General features: G+C 43.9%; 1 protein-coding gene across 1 annotated transcript; it reads right to left on the bottom strand.

Annotated features, from left to right (window-relative positions):
• Window positions 1-10,715: 10,715 nt before the first annotated feature.
• Window positions 10,716-12,665, bottom strand: FIBIN (fin bud initiation factor homolog). Its single transcript, XM_062614203.1, has one exon. It carries the CDS (start codon window positions 12,648-12,650, stop codon window positions 11,685-11,687), a length of 966 nt encoding a protein of 321 aa, XP_062470187.1. The 5' UTR covers window positions 12,651-12,665; the 3' UTR covers window positions 10,716-11,684.
• Between the last annotated feature and the right edge of the window lie 239 nt (window positions 12,666-12,904).

Genomic DNA, 12,904 nt, shown 5'->3' with positions numbered 1-12,904 from the left:
GTACTTTCAGACAGCTGAGGTGCTCTGGATAACACATGTTCTCCTCACACATGGTCAAGAAGCTGCAGAAAAATGAAGGGTGTAATTTTGTGTCATAACCAAGTTTTAGCCTTAAAAGTAACTTGCTTGTCAGTGTAACCAACTCCATGTAACAGAATTACATGCTGCACTGGCACCATGGATATATAAAAACCTGGATAACTGCAGGAAGAACCCGTACTAGCCTCTGTTTGAACTGAGATTTCGTATCTTTTGTATTTTTGTAAGTATTGCCTTCTTAGTAAAAAAAATCAATGCAAACTTTAGAAGAATAGACTAAACAGAGGACACGTAGTGCCTTGGATTGAGAGGCTGAACGATACCCCCTTGCGTAGAGGCGTAGCAAAGCGCCCCTGCAGGAAAACATTGCCGGGTGTTATCTCGGATTACAACAGATACACAGCAGCGAGTATGCAGCAGAAAGGGAAAATCCAGCACGTTTACAGCTCTTCGAGACAGCCCAGGAGGAGACACTGCCAGGGAATTCCTGGCTGGGAGCAGGGCTGCGGCCCTGCTCTCCCTCTGCGAAACCACCCTGACGGGAGCGCGCAACAAGGAAGCTCGCCCACGCAGGCGGCTGCAACGCGGTCCAAGCTCCCTGAGACGCGCTTCCCCTGGGACAGCGGGAGGGACGCGATGCCTGCGGCCACGCCTGGCGCCGGGAACGACTTTACGGCCCGGGGCGCTGCCGGCGTCCGCCCTGCACCCCACAGGTCCCACTCCCCAGCTCTGCCCCCCCTTACCTCGGCCCGGCCCGGCCCGGCCCTGCCCCGGCTCGGCACCGCCGCAGCGCCCTCCCGGGCAGCGGCGCCGCAGTGTTTTTTTTCCCAGGGAAGGCGGTTCGGGATCTCCTTCGGGATAAGGGGGGGTCTTTCCCATAGAGACACACCGGGGAGAACAGGGATCCGTTACTTCCTCGTTACCACCGCACCGACCTTGTGCTTAGCGGAAAAATGGATTAAAACGGCGTTTGGCTTTGATTTGGAGATGAATGGCTTTTCCCAGCTGTCATTCCCCATGGCTGCCTCTCCCCGGTGTGAAACACTTTCCAGCAACTCCAGCCTCCCCTTTTTTGGTGAGGAGGGGGATCAGGCTAAGAAGAACCTTTTTCAGACCACAGGGCCAAAGCAAGGGCATAGAAAGAAATATCCCACAGAGTGTCCTGGCTGCTGTCTCTGGGTGTGATGAGCCCCATGCCCTCACAACAGGAGGGAAAAAAATATAAATAAGAAAAAACCCCAAGCCAAACCAGGGTCTTTATATGCCAGATACAGCTCACATTAAACATCACTGAATACTGAAGACAGCCTTTACAGGCAAGATCTAGAGGGAATATGGCCAGATGGAGTCTATGTTGTTGCACAGAACATCCGTGTTGTTTCAGATGGAGCAGCCATCTGAGTTATGGTGCAGATTTGGATCAGCACTATTGTGGCCAGCAGGACAGGGCAGTTCTCAGCACTGGAAAGGCCACATCTTGAACCCTGTGTTCAGTTCTGGGCCCCTCACTACAAGACATTGAGGTGCTGGAGTGGGTCCAGAGAAGGGCAATGGAGCTGGTGAAGGGCCTGGAGCAGAAGTGTGATGAAGAACGGCTGAGGGAACTGTGGGGGGGTTAGTGCAGAGAAGAGATGGCTCGGGAGGACCTTATAACTCTCTACAGCTACCTGAAAGGAGGATGGAGTGAGGTGGGGATTAGTCTCCCGAATAACAAGGGATAGGAAAAGAGGAAATAATCTCAAACTGCACCAAGAGAGATTTACATTGGAGATTATGAAAACTTGCTTCACCAAAGCACTAGCATAGGCTGCCCAGGGAAGTGGTAGAGTCACCATCCCTGGAGGTATTTAAAACCCATGTAGATGTGACATTTAGCGATGTGGTTTAGTGGTGGACCTGGCAGTGTTAGGTTAAGAATTAGACTCGATGACCTTAAAGGTCTTCTCTAACCTAATCTCTGTGATTCAATGAGATGAATTTACTGTCAGAGAAATCTTCTGAGCAATAAGCTTCAGGCAGAGAAGCTTCCTGGGAATAAATCTAAAACCAGCATACCCCTGTTATTTAGTACCTGTTACCTGCTGGTTGGCAAATATGTTAGTGCAGCATGTTTCTCATGGTTGAAGGGAGGGAGGTTCTAACAGACGCATGGTTTGTGTATTTGAAGGCAATGGTGGAATGTAGCACGTTAAAGTTTTTGGCTGGAGCAGGCCATCTTGGTGTTCAAGTTTTCAGCTTCTACTGGACTGGACTCCCCATCTTCTTCAGTACACATAAGCTGGTGGCATGACATAGAAAAGAAGATCTGAATTAAAAAGAACAAGGGAATCCTTTGTCTTTCTCCTGATGGCAAACTTTTTCCCAGCTATGCAAGAGGCGTCTGCTCCACTGGACACTCTGTGGCCATTCTGCTGTCTGCAAGAGCATCCAGAGAAATCCTGGTGCCTCAGTATAACCAATAAAGTGGAAACCTTCAGCATAAATGTTGCCTAAGCAGCACTTTTCACAGACAGTAAAGCCTTCACAAAGATAAAAAGTTGGCTAGTCGAATGGAAACAAATACATGCAGAAATACATACAGAAGTGAAAACATTCGATGAGTGTTCAGAGACTGTCTAAGCATTTTGGCAGTGAAAAAGGTCTAAGACTGAGTCTGCAACTTATAGGAAATGAAATATTTTTGTTGGTAGTTATCATTCAACATCTTCAATAAAAAGCAATCTTCATGTGCCAAAGCAGTGCTGTAATGCATGGAGCTGGATGCTCTACTTTCTTTTAAGGAAGCAGTGGTAGGAATTAGTTGCTTTCAAATTAGATCCCAAATCCATTTTCTACCTTTCACATTCTTGCCTTGTTTCTTTCCCATACGCTCTATAGAACAGACACATTCTTAATTGTCATGGCTGTCTTCCTGTTTATTTTTTTTATTTTGCAGTCTTCCTGTTAATTTCAGAGAATCATAGAACAGTTAGGGTTGGAAAGGACCTTAAGATCATCAAATTTCAACCCCCTTGTCATGAGTAGGGACACCTCACACTAGACCATGTAACCCAAGGCTCTGTCCAACCTGGCCTTGAACACTGCCAGGGATGGAACATTTGCAGCTTCCTTGGGCAAACCATTCCAGTGCCTCACCAGCCTCACAGTAAAGAACTTCTTCCTTATATCCAATCTAAACTTCCCATGCTTAAGTTTGAACCCATTACCCCTTGTCCTATCACTACAGTCCTTAATGAAGAGTCCCTCCCCAGCATTCTTGTAGCCCCCCTTCAGATACTGGAAGGCTGCTATGAGGTCTCCACACAGCCTTCTCTTCTCCAGGCTGAACAGCCCCAACTTTCTCAGCCTGTCTTCATACGGGAGGTGCTCCAGTCCCCTGATCATCCTCGTGGCCCTTCTCTGGACTTGTTCCAACAGTTCCATGTCCTTTTTATGTTGAGGACACCAGAACTGCACACAGTACTCCAGGTGAGGTCTCACAAGAGCAGAGTAGAGGGGCAGGATCACCTCCTTCGACCTGCTGGTCACACTCCTTTTGATGCAGCCCAGGACACAGTTGGCTTTCTGGGCTGCAAGTGCACACTGAAGCCAGCTCATGTTCATTTTCTCATCAACCAACACCCCCAGGTCAGGGCTGCTCTGAATCTCTTCTCTGCTCAACCTGTAGCTGTGCCTGGGATTGCTCCGACCCAGGTGTAGGACCTTGCACTTGGCATGGTCAAACTTCATAAGGTTGGCATCAGCCCACCTCACAAGTGTGTCAAGGTCCCTCTGGATGGCATTCCTTCCCTCCAGGGTATCAACCGAACCACACAGCTTGGTGTCATCAGCAAACTTGCTGAGGGTGCACTCAATCCCACTGTCCAGGTCAGTGACAAAGATGTTAAACAAGACCAGTCCCAACACCGATCCCTGAGGGACACCAGTCGTTACTGGTCTCCAGCCAGACATTGGGCCATTGACCGCAACTCTTTGTGTGTGGCCATCCAGCCAGTTCTTTATCCACGGAGTGGTCCATCCATCAAATTGATGTCTCTCCAATTTAGAGACAACGATGTTGTGTGGGACAGTGTCGAATGCTTTGCACAAGTCCAGGTAGATGATGTCAACAGCTCTACTCCTGTCCATCAATTCTGTAGCCCCATCATAGAAGGCCAATAAGGCCTAAAGAAATCATTTGTTTGGTTTCTTTAAATAACTAATATATATCACCCCCTCCATACAAATACCTTATTTGAAATGAGGAGCTTGAACATTCTAAATTATATTCAAGGTGTGATAGATTGGATGTCTGGCAGACAAATTAACTTCATATATATTGTTTAGGAAATATATACTGTTTACAAATTGCTTTATTTACTTATTCCATAGTTTTAGTTACTCTCTGTTAAAGAAAAAGGAAAAAGGAATTTTAAAGGAGTACAAACCTTAGTCCTTGTGTCAATCACTAATCTGCAAGTAGTAGCTCATAGGAAAGGGCTGTGCTGAATGTAGATTGTTGCTTGAGCAGCCGCGGTTTTTAGTTTCCTGACTCTTACGCTGTTGGCTTTGCAACCCGTTACGTAAAAGCTAGGTTTCTCAAGTATTTTTGCTTTTTTGTTTTCTTTTAGAACCAGTGCATGTTAATATATGCACACAATTATGCTATTAGTTGCATATTGACTGAAAGAAAATATTTATATTACATACATTTATAATTCACTTATTTTCGCTAATTAAAGGGAAAATCAAGAGAATCAATTTGTTTCAAGTACAGAGAAATCACATTGTGTCTAAATATATTTAGGGGTTATTGATGAGTGAAATCTGTTATTAACATGAATTAGGTATATAAGCATGCTTACAATTCCCCATCAAACTATGAAAAAGAAACAGAAACAATTTTGTTTAGACCTTAGGAAAGGAAGCTGTACATATATAGGACAAGGAGTAATGACCTTAAACTAGAAGAGGGTAGATTTAGATGAGATCTTAGGAAGAAGTTCTTCCCTGTGAGAATGATGAGGTGCTAGCACAGATTGCCCAGAGAAGCTGTGTCTGCCCCATCCCTGGCAGTGTTCAAGGCCAGATTGGATGGGGCATGGAGCAGCCTGGTCTAGTGGAAGGTGTCCCTGCCTGTGGCAGGGGATTGAAGTGATTTTTAAGGTCCTTTCCAACCCAAACCATTCCATGACTCTATATACCAACAATGGAGATTTTTTCCAAGCCAAAAGGGGAGCATTTTGAAGTATTATAACAAGAATAAGGAGGGTGTGAAAACTGAAATGGTCACAAATCTCATTTGGTAACAGCAGCACTCTGAGGACTGGGTCTCTATTTTTATAAGGAGCATTACATAACACACAAATGGAAAAGTATCCTGTCCAAGTGGAAATAAAAACAAACTGCCTTCAAGATGACGTAACTCAGCTAAACATGAACCATTAGTGTTGTGCTTGTATTTGCAGTATATCTATAAAAGAAAGAATTTTAAGAGAGGTACGCCAGAAGTGCTATATAATGAAAATCTGGACCTTATTGATTTTACAGTATATTTATATGCCTTTTTGCTGCCACAACATCATTTTGCTGGGTCCTGTAGCACAAGATTTATTTGTTGATATCGTTTGGGCTTTACTCTGATTCTATCATTCATACAGGGTGGTATGAAGCTGTGGGGGTTATGCAGTGGGTTTCCATGTGAATACTGGTCTATACAGTAATAAAAGTCAAGGTTGGCAGCAGTTAGTAGGTAAAAGGCATTGTAAAATTTAAAGTCACAGGCTAAAATGCAAAGAGCATAAGAAGCAGAACATTATTAGGAAGAACTCTAATGTTTGTCCAATAGATTTGTTATCCTGACATTACAGTAAAAGGCTATGAACTAGAGAATATTCTCAGTGCAGTCAGACATACCAACGACAAAGATGTTTTCCTGGCCCTTTGAGTGTCAGCTATGCATGCCTGCTGAGGAGGCATAAGCAGCTACTTGGAGCAAGCTCAAGATGCCTTTGTGGCAGGACAGACTGAAATATAGCTTAGAAATGTAGAGAAATTAATATTAAATTCAGTAAGACTATGTAAGTAAATAAATACCATGCAGCCTGCAGACAGTTTTGGAACCAGAAACAATGGAAAAGGATTAGGATAGGTGTTATAAATCAATATATAGGTAGCACAGGGGGATGCCTGACTTTCTGAAAACCCTAATTGCCACAGAAATAGAAATGTTGCAAATTAGTTTCTAAGGTAAAGGGTCACAGGGTGAACTTCAGTTCATTTTGATGTACATGGTCAGATTTATTCATCTGCACTAGTATTAGGAAAAATACCTGAGCGTGCTTTCCCTCTTGTTCATTCACTCTGTTTTTCCTAGGGTTACTCTTCTGAAATTAGAGGATGTGCAAGATACTAGTGAAAATGAGAAACCTAACAGCATCCTGACTCGTGCTGACCTGTTTATGAACTAGCTTGTGTTTTATTGTGTTTCTGTTAGAATCTAGAGTTAATAAGTAGAAAGAAAGAAAAACTTTGTAAGAAAGCATCAAAATTTAGAAATAATTTGCAAGACATTTGACATAGGCACTCATATTACTCTGAATTTTCATGCAAATCTCAGTTAGATCACATGGAATTAGACACAAATTAATATCCATTAAAAAAGGACAAAGCCCGCTATTAAGAAAAGTTGATTGCTCTTGATTAACCAAAGAGCTGTCAACACAAAAAGTGTATGGGAAATAATTCTTTATCATTACCCAGGTAATGGCATAAGAAGATCTTAGACAAATTTAAGTGAAAAAGTAGAGAACCTAAGGCCTACTGAATTGTCTCAGACGTAGCACTAAGCTGAAAATCTTGGTCACATTATTTTTGAGAAGAGGTAATAAATAGAATAAAAAACATCTTGCAGTTTGGACAGCCTGTCCATAGTAAAGTCTCTGTTATTTGCATGAAACCTAATTTATGTTGGTAACTCTTGTTGCAGTAGAAATGTTTGCAGTGTGGAGAAAGTATGGAAAATACAGGGCCAGTACATTGCTTTTTTGGTCATCATGCACTTTCCAATACCTAGCACTGGATAATGAATCTCTCCCTAAGCCAACCTTCTCCAAGGGCTTTCTTCCCCCCTCGCAAAGAAAGTTCAGACACAATCACTACTACATAGGCAGTTTCTAAGTACTTCAGACAGTTATACAGACAGCCTGATGAAGGTTGTCATCTGAGAAAATATAATACACCTGGCATTGTGTTTTCTTATGAAAGAATGTTAATGGCATGTTGGAGACCATCAGAAATACCTCCCCAAGGTAAGGCAGGTTTCAAGGACGAACAACTACAAGCCATGAACGACTCTGTCCAAGCCACATCATTAAGAAGGTAATGATTATGGAGACCATATGTTTTTCTTGTTACAGAATTAGTCATTAAATTCTGCCTTTTCCAGTTGTAAACTGATCCTGTAGGCAGGATGACAACTTTATGAAGAAAATAAAATAAGCACAGCTATAGTCTTTTTATATGTATATATTCTAATAAAAGCTTTATAAAAAAAGCTTTTTATTGGGGTATTTTTGCCAGTTTCACATACTTCAGGAATGAAATATGGACCCACAAGTTGTTCAATTTTTGCTAATGGCTTGCCAAAAAAATTAAAGTAACAGAAAATAAATTCCCCAGTGGGCTGTAAGTAAAAAAACTTTTTAAAAGACAGAAAAAAACCCAGATACTGAATGTACAGGTTTACTTCAGGAATAATGGCCATCAAATACATTTGACTCAACAGCACTTCAGTGTTAGCTGAAAAATTCTTTACCAATTACAAAAGTGATACATGAGCAAGAAGCTGGTAAAGTAACATGAAGCCCATCTAAATAAACTGCTGCACCAGCAGCAACAGAAGCACCCCATAAAATTTCCTCCCAAAATTCACATTTTCTAGATAAGATTATAACCATAGTAATTATAATCAGAGAAAGCTTATGCTTTCTCTGTAGTTCACCAGATTGTTTCTATTGAATAGCACAAGTGCATTTCTTGCTTCTGAGGTATACTTCTTGGCAACCTGCATGTAAGCACATGACAACTTTCAAGAGCAACAAATTCAGATAATTCATATACCCAGCCTGAGGCACACAGGGTTTTTGGAAGGCTTACCATGTTTTTGAAAGATTCCCTTGACTTCTCTGTTTCTCGGTGTGGTTCTGGTTAGGTCAACCTGAGACACTTTGGAAGCTGCAATTTAGAATGCCACAATTTACCACCACCATCATGATCTCCTAGCCATTGACTTCTCACAAGGCCAGCACTTGCCTTCCCCAAGCTTTTATTTGCTCTGTATTCATACTCGAAGCCTCTTCCTCTCCATGTGTGTATCAGTAGATGTGAGAACATGCACAGCAGAGCACTGCCTTCAAAAGTAAGCTACCTGGAGAGGAGTGGAGATGTGTCTCTTTAATGGCTTGCTTTGACTCTTGATGAATTAAATTGCAGGCTGAGTCACAAAGAAAACTTAAGTATTAAGTAAGCTTTCTCTGACTCTTCCAGCTTCATTACTTATTCTTTTCTTTTTCTTTTTCCAGAAAACACTGTCATCTCCTCTTCAGTATCATCAACTCTTTAATAAATTCAGATGTGTGTTTTGAAAATTTCCAGAACACCACAAAAAAATAAAAAAGACCATGTCAGCTGAATCTTAGTTTTAACTTTGATGCAATATTTAAATACAACAGGAGGAGCTATTGGGTCAGAATAGCTGCTACATTCACCCTTTTAAAGCTCTCTGGTTAAAAAAACCTTACTGAGTTTTTGACAATAAGAAAGCCTTTACTGTTTGAAATAGGCTGTATAAAACTAGAGGTTCTTCATCTTTTCTAATTAAATAAGTTTTATCAGCTAAAAAATTACAAGATTGCAGAGAGGATTGCAATGTAGTTTTAAAAGAACTATTTTGAATTTCAAACTTTAAACTGCTGGATATCACTAAACAGCCAGTTCTTGCAAATTTATAAAGGCCATTTAGCTTATCAGCTCTGACTCAACATCAATACATTTAATGCATTCATTTGCTTTGGCCAGCCAAAATGGTGCAAATCCAATTCTGGTAGATTTAAGTGTCCTAAAAGAGTTTTGTATTGGCTTCCAAATTCACACAAGATGGTCCATTTTTACTGACCAGGTGAACTTACACATAGACCATGCTCAGATGTATGCATATTCTTTTAAAAGAGAACATTTAAAGCCTCTTGTAGCCATTACGGAGCAGAATTATGATTTTGTTTCAATTCCAAAGATAAACAATGTTTATATTTTGCTGAAACCTAAATCAACAGAGTTATTTATCAAAATGTGATTATTTTAAAAAATTATGTATGAAACATTAGTGTGGATTTTAAAGAACCATGGTTTTGTTTCATTAGATGACCAACTTAAATACAGCGGTATTGAGCAGAATGAATTACACTATATATCTCCATGGGTCATGTAATCTCCTGCTTTGGAAAGTAAGCCCTCTGCAAATATGTACTCTTTCGGTATGCCATGTATGTTGGGATAGTTTGAGCTTGACTGAAATTAGACTAGCCAAGCTGCTTAAAGTCGTGTTTCACACTACTACTGCCATTTTTCCATTAGGATTATGAATATTGCTGTCATGGCTAAAAACCCTAGCACCTCCTGACATTTTAGTTTCTTTACTGATGTTTACAATTCATGTTATAACCAATGTCTCTGAAAGTGAGCAGAGTCTAAAACGCCTTTTAAGAAGCATCTGGGCACAAATGGCATGACATCTTTGGCACCTACTTCTAAGCAGGCAAGACTCAGAGAGAAAGTTGAAACTGGATGCCAGTGAAACCCGCAGGTACTTCTAGAGCTTGGTCCATCCCAGAAATCCTGTATGATCTGCTGTGATAGCAGACAGATAGGACTTGGTGACTCAGCTGGCCCCGTTTGGTAGTGTTGTTACAGCTAACCCTAGCGAGAAAGAAAGAATCACAAAGTAATGTTATTTTTTAAGAGCTAGAACCTGCTATACCTTCTAGCTCGGCAAGAGACTTGAACGTAACATTGAGTAATTACATCAAAGACAGTCAATAAAATGTTTCATTTTCTTTTTTCCAGGTAGATCTTTACAGACATTCGGGGTCTTAAGGTGCAAATTAACGCCTAAGGTATCCTGCTAGGAGCTACACCTCCCAGCTTCTGGTGAAAGCAAGCTGCCTGGATGGTCCAGCAGTTCTGTAAGCACATACCTTCACCAGACACTTCGCAGTGCTTCAGCACTCTGGTCCCAGATGACTTATGTTGACCCAGTACACTGCGGAGTAACTTACCAACTGGATGGTTTGCAGATCAAAGTATCACTGAACTCAAAGAGGGTTAAGAAGATCAAACCTAAATCATGCATCATGCAGCCTTTCTTCCAGTGCCATGAGGTGGCTAAGTTTCTGAAAAAGGCTTACAAACTCAAATAAATCTTCCCTACAATTTTTTTGTAACACTGCTTGTAAGGAAACTTGCTTACCTCTTGTGTCTACACATTTTTATTTGTTCTTACTAAAAAGCAAGTTATTTCATTTGGCAGGATCTACACACTCATAATTTTTTTTTGCTGAAAAGACATATTACAACAGCATGGTTTAAATCAAGAGCATCCCAAGCAGAACAATAAAAGAAAAAAAATGTGGCCTTTAACATGGTTTTTAAATATTTATTAAAACAACATATGAACTTTTTTTCACCCAGTGATTCCCCCTGCAGTATCTGTAACCTAGTAGCCATATTACCCCAAATTGACAATTAAATAGCAAATTAAAAACCCAAACAGCCTTCCCCCTCCTACCCACTAGGCACTTTTGCTATTGTCTAGGAACAGAAATAATGTTATTAATAGCTTAGCTAGCAAAAGTACAAAGGCACCAACAAGATATGTCACTGTGCTGGTACAGACAAAACCTTTTTGTCTGCTTTAGAAACATGCTCTAAGAAACCTGGCTCTCATATTTGGGATCTGAAACTACAATCACTGCTAGGGCTCCTTCTTACTACAAAGACATGCATCAGCATTCTTGGGATCTGACATCAGCCTTTTTGGCTGGCTTTTGGGGTTGTGATAGCTTAAAGTCACAGATAAGCAAGCCTGGAAGAGTACAAATCCTGTCAGAATAGTTTCCATCTTTCAGAACACAAATAGAAATCACAGCTTTAAGTTATGTAAGAGAACAACGTTTAACGTGTGTAGGGTACATACCATTACAACAGATTAAGAAAATTAATAGACAGCCAGAGGTTTCACCGCGAAGGAGAGTACAAAAACAAGTTAAGCATCATTAACGTGAGTTTGGGAGCGGCAGGCAAGCACCTCGCCTTATCCACATTTGCAGCAGGTGAGCTGCAGTAGAACAGGCGATACATAAACCAACGGCGGGGAATTGGAGACGAAAAAGCTCACTTTGCTTTGTAACCAAAGATGAAGGACATAACACAAGGCGATATTTTTAAATACGGGATATTAACTTAAACATACCTCTACCCTCCTGGCTTATAGAAAAGCGAGATTTGTTTAGGGAGTCAAACATAATAAATAAGTTCTTTTTCCGGGCCCGGCGGTGCTCCTGCCGGGCAGAGCCCGGTGCGGGAGGCTGGAGGCCGGCTGGGTGTCCGCCTCAGGCGCGGAGATAGTCGTTCTTGAGGCGGCTGAGGCGTGCGCCGTGGCTGCGGACGGTGAGGGCGAGGAGGTCGTGCTTGTCCCGCAGCCCGCTGGAGATGTGTCGGGTCTCCCGGAGCAGGGCGCGGGCGTGCAGCAGCAGCCCCAGGAAGCTGTCGCCCAGGCGAGCCTCCTCCCGAGCCCCCTGCTCCTGGCCCTGACGGAACTTGCCCTCCAGCTCGCTCAGCGACCGGTCTGAGCTAGAGTAGGCGTCGCTGATCTGAGCGGATTCTCGGCGCAGGTAGGTGCTGTAGCTCTCCTCACCGTCCAGGTCGTAGGAGATGCTCTTGCCGATGCCCTCCAGCACCCGGCCCGCGTCCTCCACCTGCCGGCCCAGCACCGTCAGCTCCTCCCGCAGGCTGAGCCCGCCGCCAGCCACCGCCGCTGTGCCGCACCGCCGCTGCTCGCTCACCCTGAACAGCAACTGGCACCGCTCGGGGTCGTCGTTCTCCTCGTAGTCCCCATCGGGGACGAAGTAGTGGTGCAGGGTCCCATTGGACATCTCGGGGTACAGCGGCCCCTCAAAGTACCCGCGGCAGAAACTGCACAGGCACCACAGGAACAGCAGGCGCAGCGCTGCCGGCATGCTGTGTCCGGCGCCGGGCAGCCTAGGGCAGTGCCCCGCCACGCTGTCCCCGACTGATACCCATGGGGAGGTCCCCAGGCACAGCCGCTGCCGCCCCGTGGGCACGGGGGCTCCGCGGCAGCCGAACTGGGTCGGGCCGGGTTGGGGTGGCCGCCGGACGGACTGCAGCTCAGAAGCCCGGCGGCGCTCTAGGGCCGGGAGCGGGCGCACCGCCTTTAAAAGCCGGGCAGACGGCGCGAAAAGGAAACGGCCCCAGCGCCGAGCAGGGCCGGGCGGCTTCCACCCCCAGCCCGCCCCGGGCACCAGCTGCCGGCCCCGGTGGGCACCGCCCCTCGTCATCTCCCCCTAGGGGCTGTCCAGCGCCGGGGGCTGCCGGAAGACACGTACACCTTTATCCCCTTAATAAACAAAACCTCCAAACCTGGAACGGCTCGGCTTTCCTCACTTTCTTGCTAGAAACGACTGGTGTGCTCATTGCCTCATTTTCACCGCAGCTTCCCAGCAAACGCATGGGGACGCGGCAAAGCTGCAAACATGCTTAGTCCCTCACCGGTCAAAAAGGTGAGAAGGAAAAAGGTGTGGGTTCACAGAAT

Source organism: Pezoporus occidentalis, unplaced genomic scaffold, assembly GCF_034315485.1.
Source record: "Pezoporus occidentalis ecotype Australia unplaced genomic scaffold, CSIRO_AGI_Poc_V1 ctg173, whole genome shotgun sequence".
Lineage (NCBI taxonomy): Eukaryota > Metazoa > Chordata > Aves > Psittaciformes > Psittacidae > Pezoporus > Pezoporus occidentalis.
This window is presented reverse-complemented; position numbering and strand designations above follow the sequence as displayed.